Source organism: Aphidius gifuensis, linkage group LG2, assembly GCF_014905175.1.
Source record: "Aphidius gifuensis isolate YNYX2018 linkage group LG2, ASM1490517v1, whole genome shotgun sequence".
Classification (NCBI taxonomy): domain Eukaryota; kingdom Metazoa; phylum Arthropoda; class Insecta; order Hymenoptera; family Braconidae; genus Aphidius; species Aphidius gifuensis.
Window position 1 is genome coordinate 27120073 of NC_057789.1, and position 16698 is coordinate 27136770.

The following is a 16698-nucleotide window of genomic DNA, read 5'->3' on the forward strand; positions in this document are numbered from 1 at the left end:
AAAAAATTTTAAGTAGATACAAAAATATATGGTCAGACAAGTTTATGGAAATTAAATTTTACAACAATATAAATTATTAAAAATTCAAAATAATATAATGTTAATCAATTTATTATTTTGATGATGAAATTTTAATTTTTTTATTTTTATATTAAATCATGACTAATGGAGAGAAATAAAAAACTTAAAAAAATTTTAGTCTTCATCATCAGTCAAGGTCTGATGTGTGTTGCAAAATTATCTTTCATTGCACTGTCTATTCGCTTGTGTTGTCAACAATCCTGACAAATATACAACCACCCACAATCTATTGTCATTCATGTCTGATATTATACAAAACTTTGTATTATAAAAAAAAAAAAAAATTCGTATACGATGAGTCGTTGTCTTGTGCATATATTTATTTATAAAATAAATAAATACAAATGAGAATAGCACCCACAAAAAATAATACATGTTGTAATAATATATACAACAATAGAAAATAATTTTACTTTTTTAGTTCTTGTCATCTTTAGTGTCTTGTAAAAATAAAAATTAAAAGAGAAAATAATTCTGAATGAATAAGCAATGTAACACGAGACAATCTTGCTCAACTGTCAATTAAAAAAAATAGTCAGCCTTCAATTAGCAGAGCGAATAATCATATGCCTCTATTTAGAACGGTTATATTTTCATGTAATCATTTTATTTTTTTTATTTATATGCCACCTGGTCGAGGCGTGAATGATCTCAATCAACTAGATATAAATAATAATAATAATAAAATAATGCAATAGGATTTTAAATGTTACCCGATCATTCAATGAAAATATTTTATTCATACCGTTACAAATACACTCTTGACAGCATCAAAACTATTTTTTTTTTTTTAATATTATTTTTTTCTCTTTTATTTGCTTGTTTTTTTTACAAGCGTAATTATTATGTCCAGCTTGTATGTATATGGTGTTTTGAAATTCAAGACAACACGCCTACAAATGCTTGTTTTAACTATCGCAATTTTTAAAACACTCGTCATACTAAATAAATTTGTTAATTGGTAAATTTCAGCACGTTGTTTATGTTATTTAAAAATAAATAAATAAAATTTATAGAATAATTAAAAATTAAGTAAAAATTAATTATTCTCAAGGTTGATATTTAAATACATCAATGGCACAACTTGATTAGTAAATTTAATTATTTTTTTTTTTAATAAAAGCTCTGAATTGGCTTTAAGCCAAGTTTTTTGTTTTTTTTTTTTTTAACTTATAACTATTTAAAATCTTGTTTAAATATAATTTTTAAATATACACTACATATAGTACTCTTTATTTATTTTTTTTTATAAATAGATAAAACACACGTGGTTGTGTGTGTATCTTGCAAGAGCAAACGATAACTTGGGATAGGGTCGAATACTGATAACAAAATATATAACGGTTGCAAGCTTCTTATTTATGGTTAAAACAGAGGTGTGGCATTTTGTATGTTATTAAAATCTTCATTGGCTTATCGCGCTTCCGTCTAAAGCATGACTTTTTAAACTTGGTTTTATAAATATAATATTTTTAAGGCCTCAAGTGGTCATGTGAAAAGATGATCGAACACCTTCGTTCTTGGTAATTTTTGGATTATGATAAATTATAGTTTTGAGACTTGTAATTTCTTCATTTTTTATCCATTTTTTTTTTTTATTAATTTTTTAATTTATGCTTCAATTGATTTGTAGCTCGATCTCTGAGAATTGTTTTATTTATTTTTTTTTAATTTATAGTTAACCCTTTTTTTTTTTTTAAAATGAAAAATTATTAAAAATTAAAGCTCGTATGAATTTTTTTATAAATATATTTGTTAAATAATATAAATCAACTTGTAAAATTATTTTTTTTAATTTTAAATTATTTAATAATATTGTTTGTTTTTGTATAATTATATTTTGACCTTTAAAATAATAATAAATTTAAAATAAAAATAATAGCTTTTACATATAATGGAGTAAACAAGTTTGAGAGAATTCGCCCACGTTAGTAAAATTCATATGATTGGCAATTTATGAAATAATAAAAAATAGAAAAAATAATAATCACCAGGGACCACCACAATGTTTTAAAATATAAATAAAAAATAAATATAGGTACAAACGTTCTTGGAGTTTTAAACAAAATTAAAATATATAAACCGGGAATCTGTGTGTGTATAAATATAAATTTCAAGTATAAGCTATTTAAATTGAATTTAGAAAATTCATGTATCCCTCACACGTTGCAATCGGAAATAGGCAGAGTTTTGAGACCACATGGTGCCCAATCTATTCATAGAATTTCATTGCAAATAGTAAAAAAAAAAAAAAAATACAGAAGCCATTTATGATAAATAAAAAAACAAAAAGGAAAATACAGGTCGTCGTCTGAACAAATGGCTTTAAACTACTGAAACCTTGAAAAACAATTGACTCGACAGGAAAAAAAAAAACAGAATATAATAAAGAAGAAAATATACTTCTGTGCTTGGAGCATTGAGAGAAAATTGCCATCCACCTGTCATCCATGTCTTGGCCTTTCCGACATAAAAATGTCTGCAAGTACATCCCAGTAAGGATATAGATAGCCGCAGGTACACTAGTGACTCGGGTCACTGAACTTAATATTGCAACGACGACGACGACGACGACAACAAGACGAAAGACTTTTGATTTATCTATTTTTTATTTTTTGCAATATACAAATCTCATCTCTTTAATCTTTTGATAACTTTAATATTAAACGTGAAAATTCAGGAAGAAAAAAATAGTTTATATAAAATTTTTTTTAATATATTTTTATACAGTTTATTCACTGAAAAAAATCTAAAAGAAATATATAAAATTTCAAATAGTATATTTCAATAATAAATTTATTTTTATAAACTCTTCTTCATATTTTTTTTTTTTTCTTTTTAGTACATGTAATTATACAAACTTTGGTAATAAATTTATAACTCAATAAATATATTTAGTATAATTTGTTTATTGAGTTATCTTTACACCAGATGGGCGTATTCAGTGGTTATGTTATTAATGATTAAAACTTGTTTGATAGGTAATTAAAAATTTTTGCTACAAGAATAACCAAATTATTAATTTAAAAAAAAAAAAAAAATATTTATAATTATATACAGGGAGAGGATGAACAGTATTTTTTGAAGTAGCATTTTATAATTATATAAATATATTTTGTATACTGTCATTTAAAAGTCAGTTGATTACCGTTTGGTGTGTAAATACTCTGTATAAAATTTTAGCCAAGTCATATATATACAAGTATGAGTTGTCCAAAAAAGGTGGCAAAATTTAAAAAGTCGTTTTTGTGTGTTCATCTTGATTTTTTTTTTTATCAAGATGTGTGTCAGTTTATGTTGTTAAAACCGTTCGATTTAAAAATAATGCCCACTATTATATACGTATCTGTCCTTATAGGTTATGATAAAAATTTTTGAATATTTTGCCTCGGGTGATTATTATTTTATCGCATGTATTAAATATAAAAATTTATAAATATTTATACCACACTGATGAGTCAATGAGAATATAAAAAAATAAATAAATGTTAATCAATCATAATCACACTTTCAGTTGTGATCTTATCTTGCATGACTAATTGCAAATCGATGAGTAGCTGTCTCTCTGTTAATGTATATTACCAAAATAAAATTAAAAAAAAATTAATATTTAATTTTACTAATCATTTATTTTAATTATCTGTTACAGATTTAAATAAAATTACAATGGCGCTATTTTTTATCATCATGGTCATGCAAACACTTTCATCGACATTTGCCACGGGGGATTTTCGTCATATTTCATATGAAGGTAAGTTTTCAATAGTAATTTTTCAAGTGCAACATAATTAGATGTGTGTCACCATTAATCATAAATATATTTTTTTTTAAATGTTATATTAATTCTTTTTTGTTGGTCGGATTTTTTTTTTTTCATTTTTTTATTGATGGTCTTGTTGTGTAACTTCCTTGTTTTATATGCGTGTATATAAATTTCATACAAGTGCGTGAGTATGTAGAAAATGTTCGTTGTTAAAAATGTCCTTTTCATTTTCTTTTTACATTGCGGTATAAGTTCTGTGTTCTACTTTTTGAACAGGACCGGTTATTCACTAGGAAAGCTTTAAACTGCATCCTCGTTTTTTTTGCTTTTTTTTCTTCTTCATAAATATCTTTCGAATGGAAATTCAATGTGATGTGCTACGAATTGAAATCGCTCTCACGGAATCATGGAAATTTGGTATTTATTCATTCGCATTATTTGCCCAAGGCATATCAATGGGCGGAGACTGTGAACTGATTAGAAATTTACATGACATCGTTGTGAAGGACATGAAGAAACTTTTCTTTTTTTTTCTTCTTTTTCATTTCCGGTAATAATTTGAATATATATCGTTCGAATGAATAATAAAGTAGCTTTTTTTTTTTGTTAATCAAATTTCGAAAAACAATTGAAATGTTCATGATTTTTTCTAAGTGAAGGTTAAGACTTTTTTTTTCTTTCGTTTTAAGTTTACCGTTTTATATTTTCTATTGAAAATTAAATTCACTCCCCCTAGCAATTTACCACCACAGGGTGCACAATCTATATATTTTTATTTTTATTTATTTTTTTTTCTATTTCACGCACAGCATCGCACACATTATTTTATATAATTTACGATTTTATGCGAGAATGATTTTACCGGTGAAAGCCAAACGAACATGTTTGAATTAATAATATACTTTTTTATTTATTTATTTTTTTTACAATAATTTATTTTTTACATTCAACTATTTTGTCGTTATCCCATAAACCACTGGTACCTTATGTATTTTATTTATTTATATTTTCAAATTAATGCAATATATTATATATAATTGGCACACATGTTGAAAAATCACATTAAACTATTATCAATTTCAACTGAAAGTTGATAAAAAAATATCCAACAAAAAAAGTAAATAAATACCTATATAACTTCATCATTATTCTGGTATTTAATTAAAAAAATTTTATTTCATAAACTGTATCATCAGAGAAAGTATAAATATTAAAAATAAAAATATTAAAAATACGAGTATGTATCATGTGACTTTCTAACAACAAAAAATAAAATTTTGTTAATTTTTATTTTGACGAATTATATATAAATATATTCAATAACCTCGTAAAGTTCTAGTTCACCTAAACAGTTATTCAAAGATAATTTGTCTTGTTCAATTATTACTATTATATATTTTTTTTCTGCAACAAAACGATATCTTTCTATGAGATTAGGTCAATTTAAAGATTTAAATGCTATTTATTTATAAAAAAAAAAAACCAAAATAATCTCTAACCTCTTTTTATATACATATATCTTTTATTATAATTTATCGTTGATAATGTACAAATACAGATACATCTTGACAGCGTGACGTAGTTGCAATCGATACTGATCATTGATATAGTCAATCGAGTTCCCCAGGTCACGTCTATTGTCCTTTCTATCAAATGCTCCATGTTCTAAATCGAATGTTATTAAAAATTGTCCAGTGTTGTGGTGATCATTTTATATACCGTTTGTTGTTTTTATTTTTTAATATTATTAAGAAATATTGAAAGTCGTCTTGTTCATTTTATGTGTATACTTCCGTATTGAATCTCTCGATTGGTCACTGGGCCAAAGATCTCGACAATGATTATGATCATGCAATATTGCTAATCTATACTGAATGTCCTCAATTGATCACAACGTCTTGTTACCATCACACTTATCGATCAATTTTGTTAACCAGTCATTGTTTTCTTTTTTTATTTTACAAGAGACACAATTGCATTTTTTTTTATGAAGATTTTACCACAGTGTAAATCAAAAATATATTTTTTCTAAATAAAATTTTCATGAAAATATGATTCGAGTATTTAAACAACACTAAAATATAATTGTCCTGAAAGTTTTAAAATTTAATTTCAATTATTTCTATTTTTTTTCCACCGAATAACTGAATGAATAAAAAGTTTTCAGCATAAAATGAGGCAAATTGACATTGTTTTTTTTTTTGTAATAAAATATATTACAGCGTGTACTTGGCTAATTTATAACTAGATAATTACAAAATCTTCAAGAATGATTATAACATTAAAATACCATGTGTCCATAATGTGGCGACAAAGTTGTAGAAATATTTTCCACTGGCGGTAATTATATATACACAACTATCACAAACTCAACTACTTCTCTTGTCATTACAAGACTTTTAAAAAATAAATAAAATTTAATTAACTTATTTAATTTAATCTCTTTTTTTTTTTTCTACAATTTTTATGACAACAAAATTGTATGCACAAGATGATTTACTTAACAACAATTATAAAATTTTCAAAAAATTATTTATTGCCTTTTTGTTTACTTATATATAATTATAAAATTTAACTTTACAATAAAAAATCATTAAATTTTCTCTCTCAATATATACATAGTATTTTTTTAATTTAATAAAAGTAACAAATATTTTCAAATAAGAAATTGTTGCAATTTTTTATATTCAAAAACCGTTATACAATAATTTACATTTTATGATTGGCATTGTCGATAAATTTGACAGGCATGAATATAAAAGAGACAAAAGCAAGTATATAAAAAAAAAATAAAAAAAAAAATATTGAACTAAGTAAAAATAGAGGTTACAGATAGGTGAATATTGTATATCGAAAAGCTACCGGTCAATGTGTTTTCTTAAAAGATCAACACGAGTATACGGTTTGTAAAAAACTTGAGTATATATAATATTATACTGTTGTGTTTTTACCACATACTGTGCATATGTAATCGGGCTCAAAAGCGCGCTCACTTGTACACACATATATTACTAAAATAAAAATATATTTTCCCTCAAGGAATATTCATGAGAAGAGTGCATATTGCTGTAACGCTACCACTCGGAAAATATTGACATCAAGCAGATCATTACATACAGAAAATAGAATTCAACTGTGTCAAGCATACCATATGATTTTCATGATTTTTTTATTCATTTATTTCTCATAGTTTCACTAAGATACTTATTACCCTTTTTTATAATATATTTTTTTTCAGTATCTTGTTATTTCAGTGTAGTTAAATTTTTCATTCTTGGAAAAATTATGTCTACTGGTTTTACATGACAGCACGTTTGCAATTAGAGAAATGGAAAGAAAATTTTAGTCGACTCATTTTAAAATCCAATCTTAGGACAATTCGTTGTCGTAAGGGTGTGGCAAATAATATTTATATGTATATGAACATACTAACAAATACTTGAGGAAAAAAAAAAAATTATAAATGTGTGTATATTTGTTTGATGGTACTGTGTTTATGTGAAAATCACATCAGGACACAGCTTACAAGCAACATGGCTGTAAATCTTACAGTCCAGTTGTAAATTATATATGCATATATTATAATTTTTCATTTGTGGATATGAAACTTGGGTCCAATGATCTCAACATTATTGCACAACTTCTGTTTGTCTCGTGTGTTGTTGTTATATTCAAGAAAATGTGTCAATATTAATAAAATTTTGATTGGTTTTTTTGAAAATATAAATAAATTATTAGGCGCTACTTGTAGATACTGTAAAAGTATTTTAAATTTCTTCAATATATTTATTGGTATTCTATGCCCTGCAGGTACAAATTACAATTTTATGATCTTGGTTATATGTTATTCTATCTATCATATCTCAATCTTGAAAAATTATGTGATTTTTACAGCATTGACAAAATGAAAATTCAATTTGTTTAAAATTTGTAGAGGTCAGATTTTATTGCATCGGCGGAATTGATCATTGATAATGCAATAAAAGCATCAATGAGATATTGAGACAAAATCATTAATAATTTTATTGTTTTTCTTGGAGTTTGTTTTTTAATTTTATTGCTGTTTTATTATCAATTTAAATCAAAATTAGATATAAATAATTATGATTTAATAACACGATGAAATTTTATGATATAAAAATAAGTTTAGTGTGTAGGTGAAATGATCGTACATTGAAACGTTTTATTTACAAATCGGTTGGGATGTTAGAGATATCGATAAAATACACTGCTACCCACGTCTATTAGAAATCATCATCCGTTCCAATAAATTTTAATCAATATTTTTTTCATATAAGTTCTGTTCCTTCCTGTGATAATATTTTTCGTAGTTTTTTAAAAAACAAATTGAAGTTTTATCATTTTACGTGAATGTTTTTCTTACCCAAGTCCAAATTGTGAATTATTTTTTTATTTTTTTATTTTTTACGTCACGTTGCAATATTCGATAGCATTCTCTTGGCAATGTCAAGGCTATAAAATTACCGTTAAATCAACCCTCGGATATATTACTAAAAAAAATGTAAAAGTAATTTTTTTTTTTTATCATTTTGTATTGATTTTTTCACTCTTTTTGAACATGCAACTGGAGTAAAATAAAATTTAAAAAAAATAATAATAAAACTCGTTTAACTCCTTTGCGATATAATGAAAAAAAAAAAATAAAAAAAATTTGGTGAAACGAAAAAAAAAATAATATATATCTTTAGTTGAGTGTGTGTACGAAATAAATTATCACAAAAGTGCAACTTTTCGGTTTTCCTTTGGTGGTCGATTTAAATATATAAAAAATAAATTTAATTTTAAATTTTTCAAATATAGCTTAACTTCTTACATTCTTATATTTTTTTTTTTTCGTATTTTTAAATAACTTTATAGCTACCCAGTGGGTGTTGAAACATGCTCTCAGATGCAACTAAAAATTTACTCAAATTTATATAAAGGGCGTGTCTTAATTGTCCAAAGAATTATATTTAAAAAAAAAAAATACAAACAAATAAATGAGCCAAGTCAAACCGAGATTTTTTTTTTCAACACAAAAATTATATAATTATTTTTTATCTTTATGGAAAAAAAAGCACAACAATAATATCTTAATATTTTTATTTTTTTAATATAATGTTTATTTTCACATCATAAAAAAAACTAGGTTTATATTTTTCATGTGAATTTTATTACCCAAAATGAAAAGGAAAAAAAATATCATATTTTATTGCAAGAAAATTGTTGGAGGTTGTTATTTTATAAGTGCAATCTTATATTCATATATATATTTTATTCACTTTTATTTTTTCCACTCGAGTTACAGTGGTTCTCAATTGAGCCACATTAATTAATCGATCCAATTATATTGATCCAGTGTTGTGATACCTCTGAGAATCCTTCGAGGCGCCAGTCGGTGAATAAAGAAACAATTCCTCAGGGTATGAACGCACCAATTGCAAAATAAATATAAAAAATAAATATATATCTTCGAGGCATATTATAAACGCGTGTCAGCTACACGTGGAAAGTTGACAGCAAGGTCAATGGCATTAATTTGCACATCATCAACTAAAATTTGCTTTGATTCTACCGATATTTTACAAAAAAAAAAAAATATTCGCTAACGCGTATTTTCATATCCTCCAGAAATTTAAAAACACCAATTAAGAATATCTCCGAAAAAAAAAAGGAGAAATTAATTTAAACGATTCCAATTATCGCGTCAAATAATCCAATCATTTATGAATACACAAAAAAAACTTCCTAAATTTTATTTCATTTTTATCACTAAAAAGCAAATCTGAAAGTTTCTTTTTTTTTTTTTTAATTTCAATTTCATTATTTTTATTCTGAGAATATTGAAGCAAGTTCTCACATGATATCAACAGAAAGATGCCCAGAATCCCAGCAATTATCTCTTCCAATTATCGCGTCAATCTAACCGCGCTCTTGGATCATCCAGGTGGCGCCTTGCCATCATCTTATCTTCTATTTTATTATATTCTTTCATCTCTTATTTCTATCATCATTACTTTCTTTTGAACCAAAAAAACATCAAATTATAATTTCTATACCTGTATTATCGAAATTTTACAAAACAAGTATTTAATTTTATGATGCAGAAATTATATTTTCAGTAAAAAATATTATATTGTTTATCGTTTTTTAAAAAAGAAATAAACAAAATATATATAATAATTTTTCCATATAAAATTGAATTGATCATAAAAATTGAACAAAAAAATAAACAAGTTCAAGTTGACGAGAATTTCATTGAAAAATATTTATGATGTATACGTGTAATGCATTTTTGAAGTGTATGTTTGGCTTGTTTTATTTATTTGTTTTTTTGTAAACACCAGTCAGGTCTTTGCTGTTGAGCAGGTCTTCGACCCTTGCTGTAGATCCGAATGTTGAATTGACTGAAATGTGAACGTGTTACGATTCAACGTGGTAGGCACAATCCGGTGAGTTTCAACAGTGCGCACCATTTACGGAATTGAGAATCGGGAGGAAGGGAGTAGGTAAAGTGATAGGGGGTTTTAGTGGGAGATTATGTATAGCAATTGGAAAAAAAAAAAAAAAAAGTGAAGGGTTGGAAAGAGAGATGGTCAATGTGATTGAGATGCGGGCGGTTTTTTTTTTTTTTTTGTTGGACAAGTGGCGAGACGGATATAAAACGTGGGGGCAGATTTGTCGCGCCATTCGATGCCACTGAGAGTACATCGGCAAGAAGTATTAAATGTCGATTCAAGGACATCAATTTTATTATATACACTCAATCGTAGTCGACAATGTAAAATAAGAAAAAATAATTTCAATACAATTTATGATTTTTTTTTTCGTTCTTTTCTACTTTGAAATAATTAATCTTGATTTTTTTTTGTTCAAACAAACAAGCTGATATTTTATTTCCGGAATTTATTTGATTATTTTCACATTTGTAAATTGTCTTGTAATCTATCAACTTCAATTATCATATCCTATTGTATTTGCCTTCCATTTTATAAATGCAAAAAAAAATTTTTTATATTTATTATTTTTTTTTGAAAATAAAGTCGTCCAAGGTCGTTTCTTTGAAAGTTGAATATATAAAAAGAAACGCATGAATGCATTTGTGCTACTTTTGTGCTAATTTAAAGAAAAAAATATATTGTCATTGTGCGTATGTGTTTTTTCGCCAAATTAGGAAGTCATATCAATTTTCTGAATTACTGCAATTCTTTGAAAATTTGCTGTACAAATTTAATTAAAACTTTTACGCATATATGCTTACAATTAAAACATGATTACACATTTTAATTACACTGTATATGTTGAGATGCAATCAGTGCAATTTACATTTATATCTATGGAAATTACAAAACTACTTCATCTAAATTATAAAAGATTAATACACCGTAGGCTTTGTTATCCAATTCCCTGAAGGGAAAAATTAAACGAGTTTTGTTTACAACAGCATCTCATTCTACATCTCTTTACACAATTTAAATAACCAAGCTGGAAAAAAAAATTAGATTCAAATTTATTATATTAAAAATAAAATAAATTATTTTTCATCGATGGTGGTTAAATAATTGGTAGGATAATAATATTAATAACAATAATAAAATATATGGATGAGCTGCAAATGCAAAGCTGATCATTAGCGTCACGCATTCGAGATAGGCTTACCAACTTGAAAAATATATTTTAATAAAATAAAATATATTCTGAAGTGATGTGCAAACGATATTGAAAAAAAAAAAAAAAAAGCTGAGGCCGCTGACCTAATACACTTTAATGTCACGCAATATTTTTTAAGAGACAAATTTTATGCATATATTTTCTTGTTTATATTCTTCAACATTTATTTTTTTAAGTATAAGTAAGCTAAAATTCGAATCGAACGATGTTATCATTACAGAATTTTTTCAAATGAATATAATCAAATTTTTCCAATGATTATATATAAAATTTTTATTGTATTTGAAAGATAAGTGCGGTGAATATATCCATGAATTCAAAACCACAAAATGATATGTAATAAAATAAGCTGAAACAGTGGTATAAATATTAAAAATTTTAGCTTGCGTGTTTATGAGATAAACGATCAATCACCTCTCACTGTGAAAGAGTTTTTTTTTTTTTTTATTGAGATCAATGAAAACTCTGTCGTTTCACGTATCAAGATTATTTTTTTTTATATTTATTCTTTATTCTTACTTCCCGTCGCCAAGTATTTTTCAATACTAAAAAATTTTTTTGCCATGTTTTTCCGGTTGGCAATACTGGCTTTCGATTCTACTCTTTTTTGTCCAGTAGAATTTATTTTATCTCGAGTTGTATGTCAAGCATCGATGTTCCACGAAACGGATCGTTGATTTTCATCAAGTCTTACTATTACCAAGAGGCAAGAGATGATAGACATTTTTTTTTATTTTAATTTCTGAGAATCTTTGGGTTCGATTTTTAAACTAAACGTAAATTCGCGGATGATAGGATTCGAAATAGTTGTATAGACCCAATATGATATTTGTCTTTTTTGTTGCTTTTATTGTAACATGGTAATAATGAGTTGAGTTGACAGTTCGAGGTCACAATGAGCACCGTATCCTTTTTTGATCATCCAGACAGGTTTAGTAATTATTTCACCACAAAATATATATACCTATATATTTTTTTGATCTTTTTTTAATTATTATTTTTTTGCTTCTAAAAATGTCAAGACTAATATTTCAACGTAGGGATTAAGTCAAACTATAGTTGATGAAAAATTTATTCATAACTAGTTGAGATGTTTTATTAGATTCGTTACTATATAATGTGAATTTACATATTGATGATTAGTATATTCATGCAAACATAATTTCAAAATAAAAAAAAAAAATAATTTTTGATATAAATATTGCAATAAAAATAAAATATAAAAAAAGTTTAAGCCTGCAGTTGATTTTCATGTTCAGAGTTTTGCATTTTTTTTATTTTTTTTTATGACCATCCTTGCGAGTTAGAAGAGTAATAAGAGAGAAGTTGGAGTAAAAATATATAGAAGAAGAAGAAGGACAAGTCTTCCATTACGCGGCCATCAATCTACATTTTTATTTTTTTAATTTTTTTCTCTTAAACTTTCTTTATTTTTTCTTATTCTTGTTCGGGTTTTGAGTTAAGTTGGTTGGCAAGGCAAGGCAAACGGCAACGACGAGAAGTAGTGTGTTGGCCACAGGGTATATACTCCAAGTAAGATCAGGTTATGCTAACTGGAGCCTCCACCGCATACTTATATATACTTCTCCATTCTGGCTACTTTCGTATCGTTGAAAATATACTCTCCAGGCGAATGAATAAAAGACACAAAACAGAAATAATCAACTGAGAGGTGCTTCTATATCTCAAGTATATACATTTTTATATTGCATGTATGGTTGCGTGCAACCAACACGAAGCGAATGAGAAGTTGTGGGCCGCAGGCAGATCGCGCGAGTTTTCAACATAAAAAAAAAAACCACAACCAAGATAAAATTTGAAGCTAAAAGAATAAAAAAAAAAAAACTATTATATATATAAAGAATATAAAAAAATAAATAAAAAAAAGGGTAGTCGATCGACCAGGAAAGCTGGCAACTTCGGCCTCTACGTCCTTGCCGCAGTAGACGATGTCAGATCCTCTCTTCACCATTTACTCTCTTTTGAACCATTCAGCTTTTTTTTTATTTTTTATTTTGCTTTATTTTTACAACGTGATTGCGTTCACCCGATTCAGGATTCAAATATCTACATAGTCACATACGTTATCACCTCTTCTTGTGTATCTTTATTCATTTTTTTTTCTTTTTTTTTCTTGCACTTTTGATGATGTATAAATTGCTACGAATTTAACGCGCTCTGTGTGATCATTTTTATACACCAATTTTATTTTACAAATAATGCCTTTGAATATAAAAATAATTTTTTTTTTTTTTTTTTTTGATAATTTATATTTAATGTCTGAATTATAAAAAAATGCAAAAATAATATATTTCTCTTCATGTTGTTATGAGAGAATGCATGTGAAAAATTCTAAAATGTTTTTTATTTTTTTTGAAACATAAATAATTAAATTACTTTCTCTTGGTTTATGATTACACTTGAATAATTAGTTATTTAATGATAAATTATATAATTATGTGAAAAATGAAAAGATTTACAAAATGCGGGTAAAAGTGATTTAGACAAATTTTAAATAGCGTGACTTAAATGTGTATAACCGTGAAATTGTAGTATCTTGGTCGTCAAGGACACAAGTGTTTTGTTTCCGTGAAAGTTTATATTTTATATATGTATGGATGGTATGTAGCCAATACAAGATATTATCTTTGGTGATGCCGCACATTAAAACCATCGAATGTCATAAATATATAAAAAGGTATTCTTAGAATCACAGTATATGTCAACGATTTTTTAAAATTTTGAGTACACCATCGAAGCCATGAAATTTGTAACCCGAGATCATCATTTAAATTTTTTTCTTCATTTTTTGTCAGTATATATATTTAGTTACAGAGAGATCTGAATTTCAATTTTTTAATTCTTTTCAAAACCCAGCTTAAATCTTGTAATCTTACGCATAATACTCGATCTATTTTTTTTTTTATTTTTTCATTAGTACTTACGTCAATTTCACATCTGCATCTTCATTTTAACAAATTTTTTTCTTGAGCTGCCGCTAACCCAGTCCAGCTGTTTGTAGATTTTTTTTTTCTTTAAATTTAAATCTCGTATATGCACAAGTTATTTTTGACACACAACACATTGGCGTGTGTAATCAGTGCGTCTGTCAAAAATGTCTTTGCACCAGTTTAAAAAATATTATTATATATTTTACAAAATAAATAAAGATAAATAATATAAGTTGACACTTCAAAAGGTGTATATGATATAGCCTCAAAGTTAGTTTAAGTATGCTTGTGGATTTTTATATACACATTGTATATTTTGATGAGATTATAAAAAGACTCCAGCACTTTTGATAGCTACAAAGATCCAACGAATTGTCTTTGTAGCAATGCCAGTTTGTCTGACGAAGCATATCCACTTTCTAGGAAATTTAACTTGGATTAGATTAAATTTTGACTCTATTCAAATAAAATTTACAGACACAAGTGTGCATATATATCTATTCGTCTAAACCACTGTATATATAAATTTAACATTCAAGTTTATTTATCTTGTTTAAACCCTCCAAGACCCTTTATATTCATATAACACAAAATAAATACTAAAATGATATACGTACAACTTAATTTCCCAGTTTATTCATCAACATCTAAATTATTTACATTTAAATTAAACTAATTATATTATTTTTAATAAAAATATTATATTTTTTATATAACAAATAGAAAATTTAGTTTTTCAAATTTAGATGTAATATAAAATTTTGTTTCTTTTTTATTTCTTCATAAAAAAAAAATGTCAATCGAAATATATGAAATTTTTTTTATTACAAAAGTTGTTACTGTCTTCTTGACAACTTGATCGAAAAAAAATATATCCAACCAGTGAAATGGTGTGAATAAAATGCGCGCAATAAAATGTTGACTATTTTTTTTTTTTTTTTGCTGGAAATTTATTGCAAGTTGGTATTATTTTAGACTCTACATGGAAGCAGATGTTATATTTATAAAAAATTTGCCAAAAAAAAAAAAAAGTATTTGTATACCGCAATTCTCTGTATTAGCATAGGATAACAACCAAGGTGGTCTCAAGTGTATTAAGTCAGTTTTATTTTATTTCAATTTAAGCCCAAGCTTTACGTTATTTTATATTTTAATTTTTTATTTCTTTGGCTTATTTAAAGTACTTATATATAGTTGATCCGGATTTCAACTACAAAACGACTTTGATGTTTATTTTCTTTGAAAAGTAATAAAACCGATTGTGTATTATAATTCGTTTAGAAATAATAAAAAAAAAAAATTAATAAGATTAGAGTTTTAGTGATTTTTATAGATTTAATATTCTACTTGTGCAATATTTTATTTTCATGTGTGTGTATATTGGACATTGACTGATTATAATGCACCTTGATTATCAGCATGTATTTGTGGCTCTATCGATCATATTTGAAATTATCAGGTAGTCAAAAAAATAAATAAAAACTAAAAATTAATTTTATTATTGAATTGATAAATAATATTGAAAAGAAAATTAAATATTTTTTTAAAAATGTGAAAGTAGATTAAAGATGTATCTTTGCCAAATTTTTTTATTTATTTTTTTGACAACAAAATAATATACATGTACATTTTTTTGAGATAAAAAAAGGCAAAGACAAGCAGCTGTCGTTCGATCATTTTGATTAACGAATTTAATTCTTATATTGAGCTCTAATTAGTGTCTAAAAAAAATCATTAATAAATTCCTTTCGATCAGATTTTATAGCACTGACAAGTTATTTTGACTCAAGCTACAAAAAACATTTATTTATAATTTTTTTTTTGCAATTTACACTCGAGATTTATCTCAATGCTACATAGTATTCAAATTCTCGCATATTTTTTTTTTATCAATAAATATATTCTTCTATTTGAAATGTTTATTTTCCTTATTTGCATAATATTATTGCGTTATGCAGTAATGAAAATGACGTCAGCTGTTTTATCTGAATACCAAGCATAATTTATATATTTACTTAATCCTAATTATGTAATATCTTTTGTTGATATTTCATATTAAACTGACGTATTTAAATTTTCTACTTGTATAAATAATTAAAAGTAGAACAAAATTGTATTACCTTCGACTAGTGTCAACTTATTAATCAAATAATAAAATGAAAATATATATTGACTAACAAAAAAAAAATACTGTCGATAAGAAAATTAAAAAATACAAAGAACTGTTTTAAT

At 25.6% G+C, this 16698-nt stretch overlaps 1 protein-coding gene across 2 annotated transcripts in view; it reads left to right on the forward strand.

The window, feature by feature from the left end:
• Positions 1 to 16698, forward strand: part of LOC122849979 (semaphorin-5A) — a 48120-nt gene that overhangs the window by 16251 nt on the left and 15171 nt on the right. For both annotated transcript variants that reach the window (XM_044148928.1, XM_044148929.1), the window contains exon 2: positions 3731 to 3832. In XM_044148928.1, coding sequence (XP_044004863.1) covers positions 3748 to 3832 — 85 coding nt within the window. In that variant the 5' untranslated portion in view covers positions 3731 to 3747. The remainder of the gene's footprint in view (positions 1 to 3730; positions 3833 to 16698) is intronic.